Source organism: Mesoplodon bidens (assembly GCF_964165515.1).
Source record: "Mesoplodon bidens genome assembly, chromosome: 18".
In the NCBI taxonomy this organism is placed as follows: Eukaryota; Metazoa; Chordata; class Mammalia; order Artiodactyla; family Ziphiidae; genus Mesoplodon; species Mesoplodon bidens.
Genome location: NC_138175.1, coordinates 53,722,118 through 53,749,752, shown reverse-complemented (window position 1 = coordinate 53,749,752; position 27,635 = coordinate 53,722,118). Strand labels below are relative to the sequence as shown.

The window sequence follows — 27,635 nt, the reverse complement described above, 5'->3', positions numbered from 1 at the left end:
TGCCTAGGTCTGTGGTCAGGTGGAGGTGGGGTGGGCGTACACCCAAATGAGACAGTGTCACTTGGGGTTTGGGGTTTCTTACCTGCTCAGTGGGGTCCAAGATAACAACAGGTGAGCAGAGCTGAATGCAGACATCAGTGAATGCTGCAGGATGGCTCTGGGTAGGGCGGCAGGAGGTAGGGTCCCAGGGGTGCACATGATGCACCTGACCCCCCACCCTGGGGATCCTGGGAGCCTAGTGACAGGCTTGAACTTTTAAAGGGACAGAGATAAGGGACATTGTCTCTGGAGCGGGGAAGGGAGTTAGGGACTGGATCGTTTGGTGGAGGTATGTGGCCCAACCAAGCTCTCCTGCCTGTGAAGCCAGGGGTCCCAGCCTTCTGCCCTCTCCTACACCCAAACCCAAGAATCCAGGTCTCAGGTAGCCTCCCACTTCAAGAGCCAGGAGTCGGGGCCCTCAGACCTCTCCCCTCAGATCCAGGAATCCAGTTTCCCAGAGCCAGGCTCTGTTCCCCTCCTCTCTGGGGAACTAGGAGTCTAGGTTCCCATGTCCTGTCAATCAAGATTCAGATTGCTGCTGCCCTTTGGGACTTCCCAACCTTTGCCTACCATTCCATTGTGTAGACAGCACCCTCTTAAGAGCCAGTGTTAGGGGGATTGGGCCTTATCTTCACAACACCTCCAAGTTCCTCCCCGGGAAGGGCTTGGACACAGCCTCAGGGTAGTCAGGGTCCTTGTCTGTCTCTTTCCCCTCTTTGCAGTGTCTGTAAGACTTTCCTGATTTTGCCTGTCACTATACCTGCCTTCACCGTCCCTCCCCCCACACATACCCTTTGCTTTCTCCTACCAACCGTCTCCCCCCATGTCTCACTCTTCCTGGTTTTCTCACTGTCTGGATGCATCTCTGGACCGCTCTGTCCAGGCTGGCTGTCCTTCCATTTCCTGTCTTTCCCTCATTCCTCCATCTCTAGCTGGCTCTCTTGGTCCCTTTCCCTCTCTTTTCTCTCTTCCTTCCTTTTCCCTTCTTTCTTCCTCTGTTGCTCCCTTTCTTCCTCTCTTTCCTTTTCTCTGTCATTCTGTCTTTGTCCTTCCCTGTCATGGTTACTCCATCTCTTTGTCTCTGCTTCTCCCCATCAGTCCCTCTTCTGCTGCTTCCCCGTCTCTCTTTCTCTCTCTGTGTCTCTGGCTTCTGCTCTGATGGTCCTTCCGCCGGTCTCTATTTTTATCCCTCTGACACACCCCCTGTGTCCACTTCTCTGTCTGTCTGTCTCTCCCCCTCCCAATTCTCTTCAGGTCCCAGCTCCTGGTCCCAATTAGTGGGTGGCCGCTAAGGCAGCAGCGGGGCCCCCACCCCCGGCTCCTCATTATCGCTGGCGGCTCCTAATGAGCCGGTGGCGGGGGGGTGACCTGGCGCCCCCAGCCCCCTGGTCTGCGTCACTGCCCGCTGCGGGGGTTGTGGAGGCGATATAAGGGGGCTGCCAGCCTCGCTGCCGGAACCCACTGCGCGGTAGGGGGCCCCGCAAACGGGCTGCAGGGGGTGGGTGGATGGTGGGGTCGGGGTTCTGGGCCAGGACGCGGGCCTCACTGAGCTCTTTCTTGTCTCTCCACAGGTGATGGAGACCCGCCAGGTACCCAGGAGCCCCCGAGCACGGCTGCTGCTGCTGCTGCTACTTGTGTCCTGGGGCCACCGCACCGCCTCAGGAGCCGCCCTGCCTCCCGCGGGGGTCTTCAGGTACGTAGGACATCCAGGTCTCCCAGGAAGGGTGGGGACTCAGAGAGGTGGGGAGAGACCCAAAGAGAATGGGGAACAGAGACTCAGAAAGGGGGAACAGAGACCCAGAGAGAGGACAGAGATGGGGGGTGGACAGGGAATCAGCAAGACAAAGAGATACACAAGGATTCTGAGAGAGGCTTTGAGAGACTTGAAAGGAGCCGAAGCAGGAACGGGTTTGTTCCTTGAGCAACGTTTATTGGGTCTTGGTGTGTGCCAGGCGTGCGCAGGGCGCTGGGGCCGGACGGGTGCATCAGACTCCGTCTCTGTACTCAGGAGGCTCCGAACCTGGTGAACACAGAGACGGAGACCCACACAGAGAAAGAGAGAGACAGGGGACAGAGACTGAGCCACTCCACAGACGGTGCAGTAACAGGGCTTCGAGTTAGACTGCGGGGAGGACAGGTGGCGGGCGGCGGGCCCGGACACATGGAAACCGCCTCTTTCCGTATCCCGGCAGACTCCACAACCCCAGCCGGGCTTGGGCGGGTCCGGCCACCCCCCAGTCGCGTCGGAGCCTGGCGCTGGCGGACGATGCGGCCTTCCGGGAGCGCGCGCGGCTGCTGGCCGCCCTAGAGCGCCGCCACTGGCTGAACTCGTACATGCACAAGCTGCTGGTGCTGGACGCGCCCTGAACGCCCCGCCCGCCCCACCTTAATAAAGATCCTGCCGTACGTCGGGACTGCGCCTCCTTCCTGCGCTTCATGTGTGTGTGTGTGTGTGTGTGTGTGTGTGTAGCGGGAGGGTGTGTGTGTGTGTGTGTGTGTGCACGGGGGCGGGCCCTGCGTCCGCTACGCTGGCGTCTACCTCCAGTTCCCTCTCTCTTTTCTCATCTCTCCCTCTACTCATCCTGTCTCTCTCTGCACTACCGCCCCAGCTCTGTCCTTTCCTCTCACTCTGTGCCTTTGTCCCTCTCCAGTCGCATATCTGCTCCCACCCCATCCCCGATTCTGTCCCCTTCTCCTCTTGTTCTTTGTAACCTCCCAGGTCTCTTGTCCGCCTCTGAGTCACTGCCACTTTCTCTGGGTCTCTGTTGCTCTCTGGGTATCTGTCCTTCTCTCTCTGAGTCTCTATACTTCTTTTTCACCCTCATGGCCTCCCGGCCTTCTGGGGAATTTCTGTCTCCTCTCTCGACTCTTCTTTCTGCATAAAACTCTTACTTCCATTCTTTTTTTTTGCGGTGTGCGAGCCTCTCACTGTCGTGGCCTCTCCCGTTGCGGAGCACAGGCTCCGGACGCGCAGGCTCAGCGGCCATGGCTCACGGGCCCAGCCGCTCCGCGGCATGTGGGATCTTCCGGGACCGGGGCACGAACCCGTGTCCCCTGCATCGGCAGGCGGACCCCCAACCACTGCGCCACCAGGGAAGCCCTTCCTTCCATTCTTAATCACTTTCTTTTTTCTCTGCCTGACTCCATCGTGTCTTTTTTTCCCTTTCTTTCTTCTTTTAGGTCTTCGTCTCTCTCGTGGCTCTCATTTTCTCTGAACTTCTTTTTCCGCTCTCGCATCACTTCCCGACTTCTCCTTGGGCGCAGTGGAAAGTTGGGGGGGGCGGCGATGGGGGGACTCTGGAGATGCATCTGCCATTCAAAACCGGGTTCCCCTAAACCTACTTGTGTGGTATTGGGAACGGCTTCTAACCTCCCAGCCTCCTTTTCCTCATCTATTTTGAGGATTAAACCAGATACACCATTAGAAGACTTAAGTACGCCCTTCTGGAAGCAAAACACATTATTAGAAAAGGGTTTCCAGGAATTCCCTGGTGATGCAGTGATTAGGACTTGGCGCTTTCACTGCTGGGGCGAGTTCAATCCCTGGTCAGGGAACTAAGATCCCGAAAGCCACGGGGCCGCAGCCCCCCAAAATAAAATAAAAAATAGAGAAGGGTTTCTGCCTCTCTTGCAGCAGCCTGCAGCAGCTTCTTCAGGGTTTTCTAACTGCGCGCCTCCCGGGAGACCATTGGGGCGCCTGGTCGGGGCGGGAGGAGAGGAGAAAGGCATTAGGCTCCTGGAGGCACGGGACGGAGGCGGGGAAACACTTGGCCCACCGGTGAAGGAAGTAAGGAAGCAGCCAATCAGAATCTGCCTCCCTCCTCTCCTCCTCTTCTCTTTTCTCTCTTCTCTTTTTTCTCTCTCTTTTCTCTCTCTCTTTCTCTCTCTCTCTGGAGGCTCGGCCAGCCCTTCCGCCCCGTCCCTCAGTGGTGACCATGACAACTCACTCCCTTAACTGGACTGCGAGGTTTCTGAACCTAGCTCCCGTGGCGCAGCTCGCACGGACTGCGCTCTGATTGGTCTAGAGAAGAGAGTGGAGCCGGGCGAGTCGACGTGGGGAAAGGGGGCGGGGTTGGCGCTTGGTGATTGGCAAGCTCTCCCGTAATTTGCATTTCCGAGAGGCGGACCGCGCCCTAATTGGCCCTTAGGCTGTGGGGTGTGGCCTGTTTCCCTGTTATTCAGAAATACTGAACAATGAATAACTGTATTTATTCCTTACAACTATCTGGAGTTGGCCAAATTTTACAAAGAAACATGGCTCTGAAAGTCAGGAATCATTTCCCCAAGTTGTCAGCGCTAGTGAAGGATAATTGGAACCCAAATCTGTGCAACTCCAGAAGTCTAGACCATTCCACTACTCTCATGGAGACACAGAATTAAAATGTTATGAGCAGTTACTATATGCTGGGCACTCTTCCACAGACCACTGTACTGGCTCTTTCAGCCTCACAACAACCCTGTGAGAAGCCTCGTCCTCTGTTTGCTGAAGGGCCTGGTAACTCTGTCTTGGCCTGTGCTCTTCCTGAACTTCCTCCCCACGTCTTTTTTTTTTTTAATTAATTAATTAGGCTGCGCAGGGTCTTATCTTCGTTGCAGCATGTGGGATCTAGTTTCCTGACCTGGGATCGAACCTGGTTCTCCTGCGTTGGGAGCGGGGACCACCAGGGAAGTTCCTCCTCCCAGATCGCTTGTCTAGCATTTGAGGCTTTTCACAAAATGGTGCCCCCAACCCCTTCCCTTCTCACTCTGCTCCCCGCCCCTCAGGAAATCTCAGCAATCTCCACACTTCAGTCACCGTCACAGCTAATAACATCCAGACCCCCATTTCCAGACTGAAAGCTCAATGCTCAGGGCTCCAGCCACTTCTTGGAACCCAGACACTCACTCCTCCCCACATGAGCTCAGAGTGTCCCCCCCCAAGCCCACCCCTTCTCATGGGTTCCCTATGTTGGGAATGGCTCCACTGTCTACCAGTCACTGGGTCAGATGCAGGTGCAGTCTTGCCCCTTCGCTCTTCATCCTCCTTCATCGCCTGTCGGTCCTGGCTCTGTCCTTCCTGCTCTGACTCTTTCTGCCCTGCCCTTTTTTCCATCCATGCACCCAGCCCGGCTCAGGCCTCATGCTCCCTCACCTGGACCATGGCCCCAGCCTTCTCCCCACCTCCTGCCTCCAGCCTCACTCCATTATTATTCATCCTCTGGACAGGCACAGAAGGTCTCTTTCCCACCCAGAGTTGATTCTGTCCCTTCCCTGATCACAGCACTTTCTTGGACACTTGGCAGTAGAGTTCAAGCTGGTGTTCAAAACCCTTAATGGGCTCTTGTCTACCTATCTTTTTTCTCACAACTCTAAAGCCTCAAATCCTTCCCTGGCTTCTTTTTTTTTTTTAATCCAAGCAACATGGTGCTACCTATGGCTTTCTACACACAGAGGTGCTTTCCAACCACCTGGTCTTCACACACTTCTTCCCCTCTGCCTGGGACACCCTCCCCCGCCTCTGTTTACTATAACAAAACTTACCCATCTTCCAAGACTAAATGCAGATGTCACCTATTTGGGAAGAAATCTCTAACCTCCCAGGCTGGGTTAGGTGCTTTTCCTGAGCTCTCTCAGAGCCTGTAGCTACCTCTATCACTGTCCTGCCTGGCTCAAAGCTCTCCCAAGGAAGCCTCTACAGTGCTGAAACTGTTCTATATCTTGACCTGGGTTTTGGTTTCATGGATGTTTACATGTGCAATAATTTATCCAGCTGATACTTGATTTGTCCATTTATCATTGTATGTAAGTTATACCTCAATTACAAAGTAAATAACCAAAAACAAGTAATTAAATGTCCCCCAAACTCCCATCATCCTCAGGAGAAAAATCAATGCTCCTCAGCCTGGCATTGGAGGGTCTATTTTTCTGTCTTCTAAGGTCTAGCCATGGCAAATAGATGATCACTAAGTGTTTGCTGAATGAACAAATGGCACACCCTTTCCTGCTGGCCGTTGGTGACATCTATGTGTGTGCCTGGCCCACATCTTGTTCTCCCTCTTTCTGCCAGGAGAGATGCTTGCTCTCTGAGTTGCCCTCGCAGCTAGGGGTGATCATGCCAAACAGTTCTGGCCGACGAGACAGAGTCTGCTGCTGGCTCTGGGAAGGTTATTGCTTTTCTTTATAAAAAGGAAGAGAGGGCTTCCCTGGTGGCGCAGTGGTTGAGAGTCCGCCTGCCGACGCAGGGGACGCGGGTTCGTGCCCTGGTCCGGGAAGATCCCACATGCCGCGGAGCGGCTGGGCCCGTGAGCCATGGCCGCTGAGCCTGCACGTCCGGAGCCTGTGCTCCGCAATGGGAGAGGCCACAACAGTGAGAGGCCCGCATAACGCAAAAAAAAAAAAGGAAGAGATGTGTCCCTTTCTCCCTGCAGATATGATGTATGAAGTTACAACACCTGCCACCTCCTGAGCACAGGGGAAGGGCCAAGAGAGTCACAGAGAATCACAGCATGCTGGTCCCGGTGCTATGGAGACTGAGCTGTGGGTCCACAACTGCTCTCCTCCAGACTTGTTTTGTGAGGGAAATATAACCCCTAGTGCTTAATCCATTATTGGCTGTGTTTTGCTATTGTTAAGAAATGTAATTGCCAACGTTAAAAAACCAAGAGACTTCACACAAAAACCCAATACAGGGCTGTGAACCCTAGAGCACTGTATCTGGGGTCCTGGCAGTGGGATAATCCCAAATCACAGTGGCACACCCACAGGATTAACAGTAAAAAGAGCCCCAGTTAAGTCACTGAACTGGACGCCGCTCTGAGGCGGCGGGATGCGTACCTCACACTGGAGGCGGCTGGAGGTAGCAGAGATGGAGGTGGGGCCAGGTGGTGGGCGGGGACTGGCCCAGCAGCCGGACCGAGAGCAGCAGCAGCAGCAGCAGCAGCAGCAGCAGGCCCAGGACTGGCGCCAGGATCAGCGGGTGCCGAGTGACTCTGTGGGGAGGCAGCACAGTGCTTGGGGGGGTCCAGGGGAGCCCATGGTATACCGGCAGTGCCCTGTGTGACCATCACCCTCCTTCTGGAGATGCCTTGGGGTGCACCTGAGCTGCTGGAGGTGCAGGGGGCACAGGCAGAGGTGGCCCCAGACTGGCCTCTTGACTGGGACCAGCTCCTTCACCACCGGCACCAGGGCTTGCTGCAGCTCCGGCTCTGAGGGCCTGCTGGGGGGAAAGGAAGGCAGGGCGATGGTGCTGGACTTTTTCTCTGCCCCCAAGTCCGCCCCCAGGCCCTCCTGCTACCTCTCAGGAGGGCTTCCTGGGATGTATCCAGGGTGTGAGTCTCCCAGAGGGATGGGGAGATCCACCTGGAAGGACAAAGGATACAAACTTGAGACACCGGGTCCTGGATTGGGAGTGGTGCTAGGTTCAGCCCGCTGGACAGAAGCGACCACATGGAAGGGGATGCGACACAGTGGTTCAGTGCGTGAGCCTCCCGGAGACACACTGCTGCTTTGGGCTCCCAGCTCTGCCAGTTTCCTGCTATGTGTCCCTTGGCACATCACCCCATCTCTCCAGGCCCCACTTTCTCCATGCGCTGGACGGGGATGATGACGGCACCCACCTCACAGGGCTGAAGTGGAGAATGAATGAGTGAATGTGGGCAAAACCCAAAAAATCAGGAGGTGGGCTCAGAACAGTGCCTGGCAGACAGTGAGCGCGCAATAACTGCGTGAGCTACTCAACATTATTATTTCCATCTTCCGTCTGATTCTGGAAGTATCCAGGCTCCCTGAGGGCAGAGACCCCATCTTCTTGAGGAGCCCAGCCCTGGGCTGGGCCTAGTCCACCGTGGGTACTCTTTGGGTCCATCTTCCTGCCCTGTGCCAGGCCCAGCAGGCGCTTTAAGACTGAAGCCCCAAATACTCCTCCTGCCTCACTTTCCCACCTAATCCCCCATGTCTTTCTGAAAGGGCGTCCCCTCTGCGGACCTCAGGCTTTCCCACCCATGCCTTTGCTCTGCGGATGATGATATGGTAATAACAATACAATAAATAAAGAGTTCCAGGAACACCAACCCCAGCCACTATCTTCACCACTGTCGCCTCCTGTGTGCCTGCTCTGTGCCGGGCACTTTACGACCTGATCCTTAACACTTATCCTCACCCTGAGAGCTGGGTAAAGATCGCTGTCACACTAGCCGCGAGGAAACTGAGGTGAGGCCCCAGTCCCCGTGGAAGGGAGCGTGGTGTGGTGGGAAAGAAGTGGGCTTGGGGTCAGGCTGCTCAGAGAGACCATGTTGGACGGTGTGGACCCTGAAGGGTCCCAGGTGCCTGGAACGGAGGCTGGCACACCTTCGGGGCTCACGGTTCTTATCTGAGGACTGCAGGCTTCTGACCTCGCCAAATTTCCTTCCCTCTCTTCCCTTGCCTAAGAATCAGGATTGTCACCTGCCACTTTGAGAAGCAAGGGAGCTGGTGTGGGTGGCACCGGGCAGGCCAGCTGTGACAAGTGCGGTGCCCCAAAGGAGTTCTGGGGCTGGCCGGGGAGGGTCCGGCCCTTTCTGAGTGTGGGCGCTTGTGCGTGTGCATTTTTGCAACCCGGGGGTGTAGCCACGTCTGTGGTGTAGCGGCTGCAGCCCTGTATGTGTGCTTGGGGGGTCCCCTGGGAACAGCCTGGCCGCCCACTGGCCTGCAGCTTCCCTCTGCGGCACCGTCTCCTCTCATTAGCTGCAGCGAGGGCATCGCTATCTCTTGGCCAAACTATTTTTCTGTCTGCTTGGGGGTGTGGGTAGGGGCTGGGGAGGAGCTGTGACTACAGCAGCCTCATCTGAGGGCCTGCAGTGCATGGTGCTGGGGACTGCGTACCGTGACCGGGATCTCTGCTTCCTCTTCCTCCTCTCTTCTGGGCAACCTGGGGCGACAAGAAAGTCGCTGCAAGCATCTGTCTCCCCTGCCTGGCTCCCATTTGCCCGCTGTGTGGCGGAACCTTTAAAGGAGGGCTCATAACATGGATGGGCACCGTGGAGAGACCTGGAGGATATCCTGGAGCCCCACAAGCAAACTGTTGCGAGTAGATCTCAGCATCTGTATTTTTTCAGGGGAATTTTCACCAAATTCTCCACAGTATGTGACTTCTACAGGGTCAGGGGCCTCTCCACCTCATTGGCTTTCTCAGCTGCTACTTTCCCAGCTGATCCCCCAGCCGATCAGAAGCTTCTGGTTCTCTCACACCCAAAACACCAGAGACTCAGATCTCTCCGGGACCCCACCCCCTGGCCCAGCTTCCTGCCTGGGGGGTTGGGCCATTTTCAGTCAGTCTCAGTCTTACTGGGTCTTCTTTGAGAACTGGGACTCCAGCTCAGACTTCCTTGACTCCAGAACCCAACTCTGTGGGCCCTGCCCCCATCCCAAATCATTTCTCTTAAGTGTGCAAGCTCCAGCCTCTGCGCCTCCTACGGTCACAGCTGTCTGAGCCCCTGAAATGCCTCTCTGGGGACTCAGGCCTCAAGCTGGCCAGCCCTGACGTCCCTTGGAGACCCAGATGTCCACACCACCTGCCAACCACCTTCGCTGGGGATCAGGGATCCAGCCTTCCAGCCTTAGCTACCAGCTTCAGGCCCAACACCCTCAGGATACAGCTGTTTCCTCAACTCCCATCCAATCCAGGCTCGTGGGCCCCAGCCTCTGCCCCAGTCAGACACACAGCTGTCTGATACTCTGGGACTTCTATTCGGGGACCCCCAGCCCCTCTCTCAAGGTCCAAGCTCTCACCCCTGGTCACGTCTAGGGGTCACAGGATTCACCACTTCCCTCACTCCCAGCTTCCCAGTCTGTGAATCATACTGCCCCTGCCCACCGCACCCTGCTCGTATGTCCAGCCCCTACGCCAGCCCTTGTCTCCGCTGCTGCTCAGCCCCCTCTTCCATTCCCTGGTGACGCAGGGGGAGGTCACAGCTCCAGGGCCCCCATCCTGCCCAATCTCAGCTTTCCCAGACAAGTCCAATTAGAGGCCGCGGCAGGCAGCCTCATTAGTTGCCGCAGCCGGGAGCCTGCAAGAGGGGAGCAGGGAGAGAGAGGCACCGCAGGAAGGCAGAGGCCCCATGGAGGAGGGTGGGCCCAGACATCTAGTGCTTTCTCTATCCTCGGAGGCTGCACATGAGCCTCGTAACAGTCGGTAACAATCACAGGGCAGGGGCTCACTACACCTCATCACAAAGTAACCGAGCTGGGATTTGAACACAGGCTGTCTGATTCCAGAGCCCCTGATGATCTCCCAACTGTCTGGCTGCTCTCCTGGGGCACAGTCTTGGTCTCATTCATCCCAGGGCTCCCTGGAGGCCTTGGGAGAGGTGCGTTCAGTGACAGTGACTTAGTGACTGAGCTGTCCCATCTGCCTGATGACTGTCTTCTTGTCTAAGGGCCTCCTATACGAATACCACTCCTAACCCCAAGCAGGGCCTCCTCCAAAAGTATTTCCCCCCAAGTGGGGTTGGGTGCTGGATGTCCTTCTGGAACGATCAGTGTCTGAGGGCAGGGCTGGGTCTCACTCATCCTGGTCCGCAGGCCCAGGGTGGCCTCAGCATGAATGAACGAGGGAATGAGTGATGCACTCCCTCAGGGCTCTTCCAGGCCTTGTACTCTAGCCATCTGAGAGTTGGCATCACCTCGAGGCAGAGGGATGGCTCAGGGAGGACCAATCTTCTTACCACATTGATCGCTCCTTCCTTCCTTCATGAGGGTACGCAGGCTCTCCCTGGAAGTTTCTCTGTGGGAAAGAAAAGCTTAGGTCTCCCAGGCTGCAACACCTGCCAAGAATTCACCACCTGCTTCTAAGACCTGCCCTCCTCTTGGGCCCCCCTTGAGGATGGCTCTATCATCCCTCCAGGAGCAGAAGCCAGCAACAGGACAGTTGTTCCACCAAGCCCCTTTCTCCTTCAGGACCTAGGAGTTCAGGACCCCTGCACCTCTCACACTCCTACAAGCCTCTCACACTCATCTGGGCCCCAAAGAGGCTCAGCGTTTCCCTTACAACACTCTCCTCCTCCCAAGTTCCCAGTCCTGGGGACCCAGGTCCCCCTCCATTTTCTCTGGAGACATCCATCCTTGCCTGTGGTCTCAACCACCAACTCGACACTTCTCTAAATACATCCCTGAGCTCCAGCCTTGTGCACCCACTGCCCCTGAGAAGCACCCCCCTATCCCTCAGGGTGCTTACCTCAGAGGGTTGCAAGCTAAGTTCAGCGTCTTTCTGTCTACTCCCTTCCCGGAATCCAGCGCCCTCAACCCCGCTGTCAGCGGGCCGGCAGCTGCCCTGCCCCAATTCTCTCTGCCTGTCCCTTTTTCTCTATCCCAAGGCCCTGGTCTGGCTCAACCTTCACCCTCTACCTCTGGACCACTGCCCCAGCCTCCTCCCTGGCCTCCCAGGCTCTCAGCCTCCAGTCAGTCCCCATGGGGCCCCAGAGGGGTCTTTCTACATCCAGAGCTGACCTGCCCCTCCCTACCCTCAGCCTTCCTGTGGCTTGACGGAGAAAAGCACAACCTCTCAGCTTCACTGACAGGGAATTCCTTTCATTATCCAGCCAGACCTCATCTCTCATTAGTCACCCCCAACTGCCCTCTGCTCCACAAACACGTTATGTGGTTTCACGCTCCCACATCCTTGCATTTACTGTTCCCATTGCCTGGAAGACCTCTCCTTTCTCACGCCACTTAACTTCTCTCTTTCTTTCTTCAAAATAAACTCGTGTCAGTTTCCCTGTGATATCTCCCTCAGTCGCCTACCCAACGTGGAAACTCTCTTCTCGAGGCTCCCACAGGGCCCGCCGCCCACCCCTAGCACATGGATCATCCTGCATTGGGATGGCCTGATTGCATGATCTCTACCAGGCCTTGAGCGCTAGAGGATCCAGGCCCTGAATGATTCCACTCTGTATCCCCAGGAGCCAGCGCAGGCAGCACCCGGAGGCCCGGGTCAGTCTTCCCCTCCAGGAGGCAACGGACCGCTCTCAGCAGAAGCTTGCTCTAATTTACACTTCCCCCGAGGAGCCTGGCTCTGCCGCCCACAAGCTGTGTGATCTCCCTCTGAGCCTCAGTTTCTCATGAGTAACAGGATGAGGGATGCGGGTGCCTAAACCTCGCAGAGGCGGTGGGAGAGGTCAGTGAGGAATCCAACAGGAGCGCTGGTGTCAAAGAGAAACAGAAGCTTCTCTCAACTCAGGGAAAAAGTGAACAGAGAAACGAGTTTGTCTTTTAAGGATGATGAACAGCTTTGAAGCCGTATAATTTTCAAGACAATACAGCGTTCTTTACAGAGCTGTTAGCAGTATTTCCTTAAAAAAAAGGAATTCTTCTGGCACTAACAGCTTAAAATCTCACTTTTCAGCTGTGAACGCTGAAGATGAGTTGTCTTCGTTGTTTCAAACAACGTTTGAAATATTGTTCAGGTATTTACGGAAGTCATAAAACAATGGCTATTGTTGAATTCAAGATTACATAGAGGGCTTGTTAAGTTTTTCTCAAAGGTGACATATTCAAAAGGTAAATGCTTAATGTACCTTTATGGTGTCAAGAAGAACAATTCACTTACTCCCTTCCCACTGTAGTACCATTTTAAATAAGGTGATTCCTGACAGTGTATTTGAAATAAGGACAACAACCACTACCATGCAACTTGTGTGTTTGCTTTGTTCACTTTTGTCTTGCACACCAGCAGGCCAGTCCCTAGAGGGCAGGGGTGGTGTCCTGTCTGGCCGGGGGCTCCTTGGCCAGCACGGAGCAGGCCCTCAGTCAACATCCGTCTATGAGATGGGGAACAGTGAAGGCCATGGTGGCCCAGGCCCTGGATCCCGTGGTCTCGGAGCCCCTCCTGTGCTCACCTGCCCCCCAGTCGGGGCTTCAGGTGGAAACTCAGCCTCCTCACTGGTCTCATTGATGACCTCCTCCCACTGCCACACGCCACACAAAGGGTCGGAGAGATCGGCGGCTGCCACTTCTTGTTTCTGGGAGAGAAGAAGTTGTTTCTGAGGCCAGGCAGAGTCAGATTAAGGCAGAAGACAGGTCAGAGGTGGGATGGAGATGGGCTGAGCCATGAGGATGGGAGGTGGAAGGAAGGTGGGGTGAGGCTGGGCTGGGGAGTCGGTGGGAGCAGCACCCGGGAGGGGTTTGGTGCCCAGACCAAGGACTGGGTTAGGGAGGAAGTTAAGGACTGAGATGGTCCTGGGGGAACTGGGGTGGGGTGGGAGGGCTGGGTCAGAGTTGCCGCTGGCGGTGGGTTAGGGTGCTCTAGGGGTGTCAGGCCCACCTGCTGAATGGCCTGGATCTCCACACCCAGCGATGGTGGTGACAGCTTGGTCCAGTCCACTCTCCTCACCTGAGCCCCTTCGGGTAGCCTGGGCACACAGTCAGGACGGGGAAGGCTGCCTCCATGCCTGCCCACCACCTGTCAGTCAGCCTATGCTGGGGTTGCTGCCCTGCCCACCTTGGGGCTGGAAGCCAGGGGTCCCTGTCCTGGGGCTCCCCTCCTGCCTCCTCCACCCCCGCCATTCCACTCACTCATCCAGCCCCTCACGGGTCTGACTCAGCTGCTCCTCCAGGTGTGAGATCTCCAGCCTCAGTTCCTGCAAAGGAAAGAGTGGGGGACCCCTGGGTCTCCATTTTTCCCCACCCCCCATGCCTGGGCTCCTCTTCCAAGGTCAGTTCCACTCCTGTGACTTGTTTGGGCTCCTCCAGACACATACTGCCAAGGGAGAAGGGGAAGAAACAGTGACAGAAACTTAGGAAGCCAAAGAGAGGCAAAGAGCAACAGGAACCCAGAAGGCAACCTATCAGTCAGGAAAATTAAGAAGAGGAAGGCAGAGATAGAAACACAGGAAAAAACCAGAGACACAGAAACAGATTCACAGAGAGGCAAGAGACACACGGGGTGCAAGAGAGTCTGAAGACAAGGTACAGAGAGAGGAGGCGCCTCAGGAGACAGAGGGACTAGACCCAGAGTGAGGCCGAGACAAGAATCTAAACAAGCCCGGCAGAGATACAGAAATAGGAGGAGGGGAGATGTGGTGAGAAGTCACCCACAGAGAATGAAAGTGGATGGGAGGGATTTCCCTGGTGGTACGGTGGTTAAGAATCTGCCTTCCAAGGCAGGCGACGTGGGTTCGATCCCTCGTTGGGGAACTAAGATCCCACCTGCCGCGGGGCAACTAAGTCCGCGTGCCACAGCTACTGGGTCTGCGCGCTCTGGAGCCCTCGCACCACAACTAGAGAGAAGCCTGCGCGCCGCAACTAGAGAAGCCCGTGTGCTGCAACTAAGACCCGACATAGCCAAATAAATAAATAAGTAGATATTTTTAAAAAAAGGAATGTGGATAGGAGATAGAGATGGAGATACAGAGAGAGAGAAAGAGAGAAAGGAAGGAACAGAGGAAAAGTGAAAAGGCAGAGAGAGACAGAGACGGAGAGAGACACACAGTCAAACAGTAGCGATGGGAGAAACAAGACGTGGAGACTTGGAAAAAGATCAGCAGAGACAGAAGGAGGCAGCAAATCCCAGAGATGGCAAAAGAGAAGTGGGGAGAGTGGGGCCAGGCTAGTGGGTTACCTGGGTTGTGGTTCTGTACTCCTCCAAGGTCTTGGCCAGACTCTCTGCATGGCGAGTGTGCTGGGAAAGCCCAAAGCTGACTGAGACTGGGCCCAGCCCCCCAAAGACGCTGAGGCTGGGTGTTGGGGGGACAGGCGGGGTGGGGTTGGGGGAAGAGCTAGGGCCTGAGGGAGAGCAGCAGTTTCCCGGGAACCACTCTGATCTCTCCTGGCTAATTATCCAAGGATTAGAGCCAAGCAGGACTTCCCTTTGCAGACTCGGGGCAGGAGACACACAGAGGGCAAATGTTTCCCCCCAGCCCCCTCACCTCGGAGAGGATGGCGTCTCGCTGGCAAATGAGGCGTTCACACTCGTAGAGCTGCCGCTGCCAAGGAAGGCGCCCGTCCATCTGTCTGGCCTGCCCTCCCTGGCCCGCCCACTCTCCCGAGCCCCTCTCCTCAACCTCCCTCCATGTCTCTGGACATCAGCTACACCGAGGGGGGTTTCAGCTGAGTTGCCCACTGGCCCTGGGGAACCTGACGGCTTGATTGAAGTCCCTGATCTCACCAGACCACAGGGGCTGAAACTGGTGATTGTAAAAATGGCCTCGGGGTGGTAGGAAGTTGTCAGGGTGCGAGGGAGGGGTGGCACCTTCAAAGCATCTTTCTCCGTGGCCAGCTCCTCACTTCTCCTCTTCACTCTATCCCTCTCGGCCAGCAGCTTCCCGTTCTGAAATAAGGGACCCTGGTCACATTCACTTCAGTAAATGGCCACGTTAATATTCATAGCTGACATTTGCTGAGCACTTGACGTGCCTCGGGCCTCATGCTCAGCACTGTCTATCTTTTAGCCCATTTAATCCTTCCAACCATCCTATGGGATCTCAGCTTTGATTTGCAGATGAAAAATCAAAATAGAGCTGCAAAAATGGAGATAAGATAGGATGCATGGGGTGGCTGTGAGGATTAAATGAGCTAATTATCATTGCTAATAGTTACCGAGCACCTTGCCAGTGTTAGCTTATTTCTTATGCCCTATTTTAAAGATAAAGATGGGAATTCGCTGGCAGTCCATGGTGAAGACTCCACACTTTCACTGCTGAGGGCCTGGGTTCTATCCCTGGTTGGGGAACTAAGATTCCACAAGCTGCGGGGCACAACCCCCCCAAAAAAAACCAGTATGATGAACCCCCATTATCCATCACCCAATTTCAATAATTATATACATTCTCCCCGTTTATTTCTTCTATATTTTTCAAATTTTTTGTTTTGTTTTGTTTAACCAGAGTATTTTAAAGTAAACCCCAGGCATCATATTATTTCACCTGTAACTACTCCAGCATTTGTATTTCCTACTTGAGGACTTTTCCTGTAGTAAAACCACAATACAATGATCACTCTTAACAAAATTAATAATAATTCCTTAATATCATCGCACACCCAGTGCTCTTTTTTGGTTTCGGTTGTCTCACAAATGTCTTTTCACGTTTAGCTTCTTTGAATGAGGATCCAAACAAGGTCCACCACGGCTTTTGGTTGAAACGTCCCATTTCTTTTCATCTGACAGTGATCCCCAACCTCCCCAGTCCTGGCACTTTTTCAGGTCCTTCATTTGTAGAAGAAACCAGGTCATTTGTCCTGTAGAATTGGTGCGTTTGGACTTGGTTTACTGTGTTCTTGTTCCCTGTGCAGGACGTTTACCATGCTCCTCCCCCCTCATCATTTCCTATAAACTGATGGGTAGATCCAGGGCCTTGTCCAGACTCCTGTTTAATTTTTGGAAGGAAGATTTCATGGATACTGCTATATGCGTTACACTGCGCCATTCAGGAAGAATGTAAAGTCTGGTTGTCCCAGTTATTAATTTTTACACTGTCATCATCCCCAGTTTTACAGAAGAAATTAAGGATTGGCGTGGCTAAGAAACTTGGCCAAGGTCACGTGGAGAGTAAGTGGACTCAAACCCAAATCTGATTCTGAATCCTGCACTTTTAACTCCCAGATTCCTCTGAGCCAGACGCAGCCCTGGATGAGAATGGGGAACGAGCTTCGTCCCTCATCTCAAGTTGCTCATCACTGGAGGTGGAGACTGACACAGAAGCAGATGATAACACATGAGGTGGGCCTAGGGCCCTGGGCCCTGAGGGAGCCCAGGCTTTACAAGGAGGCTGTACTGGGTCTGAGTCCTCAAGGGTAAAGAGAGTTATCTGCGAAAACAAGGGGGCTGGGAGAGGGCAGCCCACGCCAGCCACAAAATGGGACTTGAGAATAAAACAGACCAAATTCCAGTCTAGAGCTTCCAGGCACCAAAAACCTAGCAAGTCGCGCTGAGTTTTGACATGAGGCAGTCAGTGGGGAAAGCATTTCGGAGCACGGAGGCAGTCGACTTCCCTTGGCCACACCCCTCCTCCCGGGCGCCCCTGGGGATACCAAGGCCAGCTGCCCCCCTCACTCCAGCCTGGCTCAGCTCCAAGTCCTCCATCAGCCGCCTTCTCCCCCTCTCAGGCTCAGCAGGCCTGGGCTGCCAGGTGAAGGGCAGAGGAAGGACGGGCCAGGAATGCTGTGTCAACATCTGTCCACCTGGTCGGGATTTACAGGCTGGATCCTGGGCCACTCGGCAGGGAACCTGGTTACTCAGCCGCTCCTGCCTTCTTCTGCAGTAACCTGAGCCCTGCTCTGTACGTTCTCGTAGGAAAGCTGAGTGTCCCTTACTCCAGCATTATTCTACTGTAACTTGAGAACTTGATCTATAGATGGTCTGTAGGCAGCTGCTGAGAAGGGAAAGGTGGGGGAAGGGAACCAAGAATAGCTTGTTTATCAAGCGCCTAGGATGTCCCAGGCACTGCTCAAGGCACTTGACCTGGCACAGGCCTTCTGGGCCAGGAGGAGGCAGAGACTGCCGGCTGCCATTCACCCTGCTGATTCCCTCTCCTACTTCCCTTGGGGGTCCACTCTCCACGCGGGCAGGTGGGTCCCAGCCGCAGCTCTGGAGGTGAATCAAGATGGAAATCTCAGCAGATTCAGGACAGATACCCGGCTGGTTAGCTAACCCAGCAGCCATTCTCACCCCCTCTCACTCGTTTGCGTCCCCCTCCAGAGGCTGAGGAAGGTCAGATATTATCCCAGCCTCTCTTGTCATGTAATCCAGTGAGCTGTGAGAGGGGTCTGCTGGTGTGGGGGTGGAGTGGAGGTGCTCCTGGAAAAATGTTTCCTTCTTATGAAGAGAGCGAGCCGTGAGAGGAGCATTTGTCCCCCTTTGTCCTGCTTTGAGTGAGAATTCGGAGCTGAAAGTATCCCAGACCTATCGGTGGCTGTGTTATCCATGCCAGGGAGTGGTTTGGCTATAATCATTTGAGTCACTTTAGCCAATGAGCTATGAGAGGGAGGTCCTGTCATGGGGCTTCAGGGAAAGTTTCTTCTTGTTCTTAAAAAGAGATGTTTTGGGGGAGGGGGTGGGATGAATTGGGAGATTGGGATTGACATATATACACTAATATGTATAAAACGGATAACCAATGAGAACCTGCTGTATAGCACAGGGAACTCTACGGCACTTTGCTGTAGAGTAGAAACCAGCGCAACGTTGTAAAAGAACTATACCCCAATAAAAGAGATGTTCTGGAAGAAACAGTCACATCCTGCCTGCACCCCATGCTTCACACCATGGCAGCCATCCTGCAGCGAGATTCCCATTGTCCCAACAGAGGGAATTTTCATGGAAGAGCCAGGGAATGATAGTGGAAAATTTTTTGGTTTACGTGTAAAAGCCATAATACAGACATAGGACAAAGAGATTTGGGAGGATCAGGCAGAATGAGTATTACTGCCTGGACTGGGCACAGATCCTCAGCGCTGGGGGAGGAGTTCAGGAAGAGTCAAAGAAGAGAACAACAGAGTGAAAATGGGCCCTGAGGCCAGTCCCAAGTCCCAGCTTAGACGGCTGGACAGGATGGATGCAGCTGAACCACAGAACCTCTGGAACGTCTGGGAATCTGAGAGAGGTGTTTCCCAGCTCAGTCTGTGAAGCAGCAAGGTGTGTGAAAAATAGAACAGAGATGGCTGTGTGAGGAGCTGAGGCACAGAAGGCCTAGTGAGGCCCCTATCGACACAAAGTCACAGGAAAGCAGCTAAACCTCCTCTGTGCCCCTAAAAGGGTGTGGAGGAACCCCAGTGGCATTTGTGGGTTGTGGGGTTCCGACGAGGGCTACTACCAGCAGATGCAGTGAGGACAGTACATCCAGAGACCAGAAGGCAATGTCAGCCCCCCAGTGGATGCCAGCGTGCGGTGGTGACTAAGGCTAAGGACCAGATGGGACAATGAACGTCAGTCTTGTGACCAGCAGAGAGAACAGACACTGATTGAGGAGCACTGAGATGCTGCATGGATCTCCAGCAACTTAGATGCCACCTTCCGTGCGGGCTTTATTTCCACGAAAAAGGAGTAGGTGGACCCAGAATTAACTAAGACGATGTTTTCTGTCTCAGAATGGGGCTTGAATCAGCCCTGAGGTTGGACTGGGCCCCTCCATGCCATGTGCTGGGCTCTGGGCTAAAAGTGGCCATTTAATCCCCACAACAGTCCTGACGAACAGATAGATATCCTTCTCTCCTGTTCTTAGAGAATAAAACTATGGCTCAGAAAGGGCACGTTACGTGCCTAAAGGTTGTCTATTGTGTAAGTGGCACAGATGGGATTTTTTTTTTTTTTCTGGTCGTGCTGTGCAGCATGCAGGATCTTAGTTCCCCAACCAGGGATCGAGCCCGTGCCCCCTGCAGTGGAAGCTCAGAGTCCTAACCACTGGACCGCCAGGGAAGTCCCAGAGACGGGATTTGAATCAGGGCTGACTTTAAGACCTGTGTTCTTTCCACCATAAAAAATACGAACACCACTAGCTCTCTTTTAGTGAAGCTCTTTCCATGGGTCCTGCCATGTACCTAGCATCCTCTTGTTTAAATCTCACACAGTCCAACCAGGGAGATTCCATTATTTTTCCCTTTCTCGCAGGTGAGGGCACTGAGGCGCAGAGAAGGGCAGACTGGCCCATGCTTATGTAGGCAGCCTCAGCGGAACCAGGAGTCCGCCCCATGCCCCACCCTCTTACCGACTGTGGCAGTCCTCACATGCAGCCATGTGACCTTCAGGGACATTCACACATTGGGCTTCTGAGGTCTCCCTCACCAGACTGAAGGGTGCTTGTTGCAGGTGGCTGGGGGTGTTTGGGGCAGCAGTGGGTAGGGCAGGAAGATCCTGAGGACTGGGGAAAGGGTGGGGGTGGGCACTGGGCCTCAGCTCACCTCCTCCTGCAGACTCTCCATCTCAGCCACCAGCTGCTGCTGCTCCTTTTCCTGACCGAGCCCAGAGACAGAACAAAGCCTTCTTTTCAGGCCTCCTTGCCCCCAGATTGCCCTTTCTCCACCCCTGGGCACGCAACTTGGGCCTGGGTCATTGAGGAGAAGGGCCGGGGGAATGCGTCTGGGGAGCCCTGATGACTGCTGCTGTCCCCTTTGTCATGAGAGGGATGGCAAGTAGACCCGGACCCAAAGTCTGGGGAGCAGGGCCTGGACTGAGGGAGGAAGCCCAGGTGACCTCTGCCCTTTTCCACTCCATAGTCAGTCTCTGTTGCTCAGACTCCAAGAGGGTAGGAAGAACAGTGCACCTTTGTGCCCCTTGCCAGAAACCCACCGTCTGCCGGGCTTGGGCCAGAAGGCCGCGATTCTGTTCCTCCAGGCTCTTGGCCAGAGTCTTCAGGTCCTCCAGTTCCTCATCCACGGCCTTGGCAAACTGCAGAGCCTGTTGGGTACTGAGTGGGGGCGGGGGCAGGTGGGCCACATGGGAGAGAGGAAGACAGAGATCACAGATGTAGATCTACTCAGAGCAACAGAGAAATCCCAGACAGAGACCCAGAGAGAAAAGGAGGGAAAGAGACTGAGTGTGGGGGACAGAGACCCAGTTTCTACCTAAAATACTAAGAAAGTGGGAGTGAGCCTGCGCCTGTGGGCAGGTGGGACACGGGGGTGTGCAGGAGGGTGGGCGGGGCCGGGCCCACCTGCGGAGCTGCTTGCGCAAAGCCAAAACCTCCTCCCCGAGGCGTAGGGAACCCTCCTCGGCCGTCTCCACACTGCGCTGCAGTTTGGCGTTCTCCTCGGCCAGCCGGTGGTTGCTGAGCTCCAAGTCCTCCAGGCTGCTCAGCAGGTCAGCTGTGGCGGGCCTGGGGGCAGGGAAGGTCCAGGGTCACTGCCCACAGCCCTGGCCTCCTTTCCCCGGGTTGGGGTAGGTGTTGGTGGCGGGGAGATGCGGCTCTTCTAGAGAAAGAGAAATAGGAGACTGCCCCGCTCTCCCTGAGCTATTAGCACAGCCTGTGTCCCTCACCCACTTCCCGAAGGACCCCAAGCCCTAGGCCAGGCCCTGGGCCCTAGGCAGGCTGGAGGGCATGGGCAGGGGGAGGGCAGGGAGGGGCTGAGGATAGGTACAACTCAGGTCTGGGGTCTTCGCCTCCGAAGCTCTCCAGGTTGGCTGGATCCTCAGCTTCTGAGCATCCTGGAGGGAGACAGACAGAGGGTGGTGGGTTCCCAGGTGGCCTGAGATGTTGGATTGCTCCAGGATTCCGGCCTTGGTCTTCCTTTGGCCTCCATCCTCAGATTCACTCTGGGTGATCCCATCTGCTCCTGGGGCTGCAATTATACACACCATCCAGAAAGCCTCTTGCTTGTGGGTACCTTGAGCTCAGACTGGATCTCCCCATAGCCCCCAACTGCCCCACATTCATCATGCCCAACACTGGGCAGCACCGCAACTGCCCCAAACTTGTCTGTCCTCCCAGTTCTCCCACTCGCCCACCCAGCCCCTGGGCTGTCCTGGCTCCCTCACTCCTCCTGCTTCAGGCCTCACCTTCTCCCCCTGGATCCTCACCACAGCCTCCTCCCTGGACTCCTGGCCTCCAGCCTCTCCTCCCCGGGAGCTGACCTGCCCCTTCCCTGCTCACAGCCCGGTTGGAGGAGGTTCAAGAGAATATCAAGAAAGCTATATTTTTTGACTTTTGTTTTGTTTTTATAAGCTGGAGAAATAGAACATGAACACTTTTTTATGGAGCACCTCCTATGTGTGAAGACTTTGGGGTAGAACGGTGAGCAAACCAGCCAACCAAACAGCAGGGCAGGTAATGAGTCAGATAATCAGATTTCTGCAGGGGAGGACTGCAGGGCTGTGCTGAGGGAGCTGGACAGAAAGGGACCTTAGCCTGCAGCATCCCAGGCCTTCCCCACCAGGGCTTCCCTATCAGGTGTGAAGGATGAGGGAAGACACGGAAAGTTTAGGCTGAGAAATAGCCTGAGCTGAGGCCAGGCCGGAGCGGGGCAGTGCCGGCAACAAGACCAGAGGGACCGTGAATGCAGGGACTAGAGTACAGGGAGGGGCCGGCTTGCTGATGGTGATGGAGATGATGATGAGAGGTGGGAGGGGCCTCTGTAACAGGGCTGGTGTTAGGAGGGGGTGGAAAGAACCCGTGAGGGAAAAAACAAACCAACCCCAAAGCTCAGGGCAGCTGGGAGGCAGTCATGTCGTGGAGGCGCCTAGAAAGCCAAACTCGCAGCTCCAGGTTAGAGCAAAGGTCTCTGGAGTCCTGCCCCATCCCCTGCTCTGCCCCTGGGTGGGAAGTTCCACACACTGTCTGACCCTGGGCCTGCCTGCTTCATTCTATATATAACAATCTCACCAGATGGCAGTTGCTGGGAGGTCAGGGTTCCCTCAAAGGCGGTCTCCTCTTCCAGCTCTAATCCCCTGTATCAAAGGGATGAGGCTTAGAGCTCCCTGCAACAACCCGCCCAATCCTGACCAGCCACTGGCAGGGGGATTGCGGGTGGTGGGTGGAGGGGACAGGTCAGGTGAGAGTGAGCACCGTGGGGAGGAAGGTGAGGCCAGATGGCAAGCGCTCGGGGCCAGATGGAAAAGCAGGAGGGGCAAGGACTGGGTTTGGAGGAGGGATGGGGACAGGCCTCTGTCAGCCCCTTAACATCGCCCTTCTCCTCCTTCCAGCCCATTTTATTTCTGCCCCCAGACTCCCTCTGCCTCCCCATCTCAGGCACTTTGTCCTCAGACCCCCCCTCCCCCAACCTCATCTCTACTTTTCTCTCCTCCTCAGCTTCCTTCCAACCACAGCAGGTACCTGTGCCCAAAGGGTGCTGGCTGCAGTAAGCAGGTATGAGGTTAGATCTTAGGAAGGGTTTCCTGGGGGAGGGTGGAGGTGCGGGGACCCACCCATCCAGCTGACAGGCAGCAATCCAGTCCCGCATGATGACCAGGAAGGTGTCCAAGTCCACAGTGGCCTGAGGGCCCTCCCCATTGGGGTCCAGTCTGCAGGCCAGTGTTTGGAGGCGTGCATCCTGGGGGCCCCGTCCCGTCACAGCCTCCAGGTAGGCTAGTACATGGGTCACAGCCACAGTGCCTGGGGATAAAGCAGGCTGTGAGGGAGTCTGGGGCAGGTGAGGGGTGGGGGATGGGGACAGGCGATGGCTTTGAAGTGGGACCACTGGCTGGGCTGGTGGCACCCCAGCACCATGGCCCTTGGGCAATGGGGCCCAGTCATCCCCACCTCAGAAGGTGGACCGAAGAGGACCAGCTGTGCCCCACCAGGCCCACAGTGGCTGCCCTGCCTCTCTCCCCCAGGCCCCAAAGACCCACCCTCCTCTGTTAACGTTCCCCAAGTTTCCTCCCCTCACCGTCCTTGTCCTGAAAGGCCTCCATCCCCTTATCCATTTCCTTCCTGAAGCTTCCCACAATCATCCACTTCACCCTAGCCCATCCCTCTCGCCAGGGCTCCCCAGTTCCCAGCCCCCCATCTCCATCCGTTATAACTCCTTGGTTCTCTGACCTGTCCTCTGGGGGTCACAAGCTTCAAACGTGGAGCTGAGTATTTGTTCCTCTAAGCTGAGCGGCGCCCCCAGGCTCCGCTCCTCTGGCTGGTCCCCGAGGTACACTGAGGAGACAAGAGGGCCAGCCCACCTATGAGGAGGGGCGACGATGAAGAGCAAAGAGGGGTGACCCCAGGTCCTGGCTCCTGCAGAGGGGAAGGAATTCATTTCAAGCTGCCGAGAGTTTGGGCTGGTGGGGAACCGCAGGAAGCTTTGGGTGGGGGCCTCAATGTGAGGGTCTTTGAGTCACCTCCCCCATCCCCCGACCTGGGAATGTGGGCCCCATCTTTCAGGCCAGGAAGTGCCCCTGCTGTTGAATCCTTTGTGTTCAGTCGGCTCAGGAGCCCAGATACTGAACAAATACTCTGAGTACAGCCTTTCCTCCTCTCTTCCCCTGCTCCTCAGGCTCGGCTCAGAGTGGGCTAAGGGTGGAGGAGGGCAAAGAAGAGAGGATTCTGGGAGAAGCCGAGGGTGAAGGTGGGCCCAGGAGCCAGGAACAATCCAATATCGCGCGGGCAGCCTGGATCGATCCCGGCAGGCAGCATCTCCGGTCTCCCAGCCCGCCTCGGGGCTGGGTCTCTCTCCTTCCCACATCCCTGAGGCTGGCGTCATCAGTGCCCACGGCCTGGGGCCTGAAACGAAGGGGGATGGGGCAATCCAGGCAAGGTGGGTGGTGGGGGAGCAGTTAGGAGCTCAGAGTCCAGCTTCATGACTGTGGGCAAGTCTTTTCTCCTTTTGCAGCCTCAGTTTCCCCACCGGTAAAATGGGTGGATAGAGTGATCTCTCCTCCCCAGGGCTGGGAGGGCTAGGTCTGTGTATTTGAAGAGCACCCCCTCTCCCCTGCCTCTGCACAATGTGAATATTCTGGGGTCTGTTTGTCCACTGCTGTATCCACTGTGCCCACACATAACAGGCACTCAACAAATGCTCCAAGATATAGAAGGAGCCTATATATTCTCTACCCCAGGACCCACTGGGCCAGCCCAGCCTCTTTCCCAGGGCTGGAAGTGACCTATGAGGCTCCCTGCCCTGCCCCTGGACAGCTGGGTATAGCAGAGGGCCAAGCACAGGCTGCAAGGTCTGACAGACTCAGGGGGCAATCTGGGCAAGGGACTCAGGCTCTTGGAGCCTCAGTTTCTTCCTCCGGAGAATGGGTGGCGGGGGGTGGTTACTTTGCTCCTGGAGAAGAGATGAGATAAAATCTGGAAAGGCCCTGGCCGAGGGACTGGCACATGGTGGAAGCTCAATAATAAAACTGAACATTTATTCAGCCTTTAATAGGAGCCAGGCCCCTTCTGAGCATCTTACACGAACCATGGTGGCTGCTATTATTAGCCCCACTTTAAAGATAAGGATACTTGGAGACAGACAAGTTAGAAACTTGCGCAAGGTCACATGTTCAACATTTGAGTGCCCTTTCTCATCCCTCTGACTCTTCAAGTGTTCTTTGTAGTGAGCTAAAATTTGTCCCCTTGGGTTTGAACTCATGCTTCTAGGGAAGGGGAGCGGGAATGTATAGTTAGGGGAGACACCTCCTCTCACTGTGCCCCCATGTTATGGAGGAGGACCCTGAGGCCCAGTGAGGTCACCCAGGACTGGCTGCCTCCAGATGTCGTGGGATCTGAGGATCTGCATGTATCTACAGTGCAGATGTGACACTCTGCCTCCCGGGGCCCCTCAGGAAGATGTCACTCTGCATCTCTCCCGTCTTCTTTCCTTCATTTCCTTCCTCAGTGTCTCTACCTCTCTCTGTCTCTGTCCTGTCCCTTTTCTAGTTTTTTCTCTCTGGCTCTTTCTCCCCCTCCTCCTCCCCATCTCTCGGTCCCCTGAGTCCCGCCTGCCTGTCTCCATGTCCACCGCTCCCATTTTCTTCCCTGTCTCTGTGCTTCTTTCCCCACAACTCAGCGGCTCTCCGTTCCCTGAGCCTTCTCTCTCCCTCCTCCGCTGTCTCGTCTCTTCCCCCGCCGCCCCCACCGCCTTCCTCGGTCTCCATCCCTCTTGGGTGTGTTCCTCCCTTTCCTTCGGGAGCCTCCCAAAGCTGGCTCAGCCCTTGGCCATGGGTTCCTCAGTGGCCGCACGCCCTCTGCTGGTGCAGACGAAGTTTAGATGTTTAGATGGTCCCTCGGTCAGCCTGCCCTTGCTTCCCGAACCCCGGTGTCTGCCTCCTACCTTCTTATCTGGAGAGCCTCCTGAGGCCAGAGTCCAGGCCTGCTAGGAGCCTCTAAGAAAGGGGTCTTGCCTCTCCTCTAGGGTGGGAGTCTCCCTCGGGCTCTCTCACTTAATAGATGGGTTTCAGAAAGGGCAACCCAGCATCTTCCTCCCGAAGCCGCTTTCACACCCATTTGGTCTGCATCCATCCAATTATTCAAGGACTTAGCAATTGGGTTCCTATTACATGTCAGGCATTGCTCCAGTGCAGCGTGACCAACAGGGAAGCCGCTGGCCACAGTGGTTCTTGAGACCTGAACTGTGGTGAGTGTAAATTGAGATGCTCTATTAGTGTAAAGTACACACCACATTTTGAAGACTTAGTATGAAAAAAAGAGAATGACTCCAACACATTTTTATATTGTTGTATGCTGAAAGGATACTGTTTTGGATATATGGGGTTAAATAAAATCTATTCTTGCCATTCATTTTGTCTGTTTCTGTTTTTCTTTTTCTTTCAATGTGGCTACTAACAAAATTTTAAATTACATATATGGCTCGCACAATGACCAGCGCACCTCTAGGGACTGGGAATACCAGAGGGAATAAAACCAAGGCTGCCCTGTGGAGCTCATGTTCTAGTGGGGGAGGCAGAGTGTAAACAGACAGACAAACAGATGTCAGTGCTATGAAGAGGAGTAAAGCAGGAAAGGGGAGAGAGTGCGACAGGGCAGCTGCTTTACAGAAAGCAGAGATCTGAATGAAGGGAGGGTAGCCTGTGGGTCACTGGAGAGGGTGCTCCAGGCAGGGGGCACGGCGCGTGCAGAGGCTTCTACTCTCGCAGTCTGGCCTCCCCAGAGCAAATGAGATAAGGTGTCCAGGCAGGTGGGCACACAGCAGGCACTTAATCAAGGATCCCTCCCTGCCGCCCACCCTGCCTTGAGGTGGAGGCTCAGCCACCCCAGGCCACCTCTCCCAAGTCCCCGAGTCACAGCCTGGCGCCCCATCCACCCACTCCTCCCTCTTCATCCTCCCACGGGACAAACAGGGACCCAGCCACTTACTTTCAGCAGCGGGGCCACCCGCCTGGCTCTCTGGCAGGTCCATGAACCACCCCCGCTGCTCTGCAGCTGCTGGCGAAGCTAACAGCTCCCCCCCATCACTGGTAGGGACCGAAAAGGGACCAGCTTCTTCAAGAGATCCTGGACGGACAAACAGGGGAATGGCCTCCTCAGACCAGCCACCCGTGGATGGAGACCTGCCCTGCCCCACCTGTGCCCCAGGCCGCTCTGGATTCTCAGAACCAGTTTGCCTACCCCTGCCTGGACCAGTGCAGCTCCCACTCAGACCTATTTTATGGACTGGAGGTGTGAGCTGGGAAAATGGGGGGCCCAAGGAGTGGGCGGCAGAGATCAAAGGGAGCAGGGTCACTCCTTCCTGCCATCCCTCCTCCCCGCAGCGTGTCCAGTTCCCCAGCCCTGTCCCTCCTGCCCAGTGACTTTCCCCTGACCCCTCCTCTCCTTCCCTATGGCCCCAGGTCAGGCCTCAGCCTCTCACCCTAGGCCCTTGACCCAGCCTCCTGACTCCAGTCGCCCGCCCCAATCCATCCTCACAGGGCCCCAGAGCTGACCTGCCCCTCCCCTGCTCAATGTTTTTCCACAGCCCCCAAGCACCCTGTGTACAAAGCCTAGACCTTGGACTTGATATCGAAGGCCCTGCATGGCCTGATCCCACCTGTCTCCCCGACCCCAAATCCCACTTGCTGCTCCAGCAACTCTGGACTGTGTGCTGTTCCCCAAACTGAGCCAGTTCTTCCCACCTCCAGGTCTCTGCCCGGGACATCCTCTTCACTGGCCCTTCCTGTCTCAGCTCCCATGTCCCCTCCTCTAGAAAACGTTTCCGAAAGGGGGGCTGTCCCTGGGTTCCCACACCACCCTGGGCAACTGACATTCTTGCCCCATCAGCTTGTATTTGGAACTGCTGGCTTCGCCTGT

The 27,635-nt window shown here is 55.5% G+C and overlaps 2 protein-coding genes across 2 annotated transcripts; one reads left to right on the top strand and one right to left on the bottom strand.

Moving 5' to 3' along the window:
* Positions 1 to 1,613: 1,613 nt before the first annotated feature.
* PTH2 (parathyroid hormone 2) lies at positions 1,614 to 2,406 on the top strand (the record flags this gene model as incomplete). Its single annotated transcript, XM_081216599.1, has 2 exons — positions 1,614 to 1,732; positions 2,232 to 2,406. 2 exons carry the CDS (start codon positions 1,614 to 1,616, stop codon positions 2,404 to 2,406), a joined length of 294 nt encoding a protein of 97 aa, XP_081072725.1.
* KASH5 (KASH domain containing 5) lies at positions 1,985 to 26,804 on the bottom strand. The gene is given in 21 exon segments (XM_081216600.1): positions 1,985 to 2,059; positions 6,853 to 7,007; positions 7,115 to 7,234; positions 7,313 to 7,377; positions 8,878 to 8,923; positions 10,719 to 10,777; positions 12,888 to 13,010; positions 13,313 to 13,400; positions 13,564 to 13,628; positions 14,609 to 14,668; positions 14,916 to 14,972; positions 15,239 to 15,316; positions 19,882 to 19,932; positions 20,270 to 20,387; positions 20,634 to 20,810; positions 20,812 to 20,889; positions 21,058 to 21,124; positions 22,299 to 22,363; positions 22,841 to 23,027; positions 23,454 to 23,558; positions 26,706 to 26,804. Coding segments are annotated over 20 exon segments (1,806 nt in total). The 5' UTR covers positions 26,749 to 26,804; the 3' UTR covers positions 1,985 to 2,059; position 6,853.
* Positions 26,805 to 27,635: the final 831 nt, after the last annotated feature.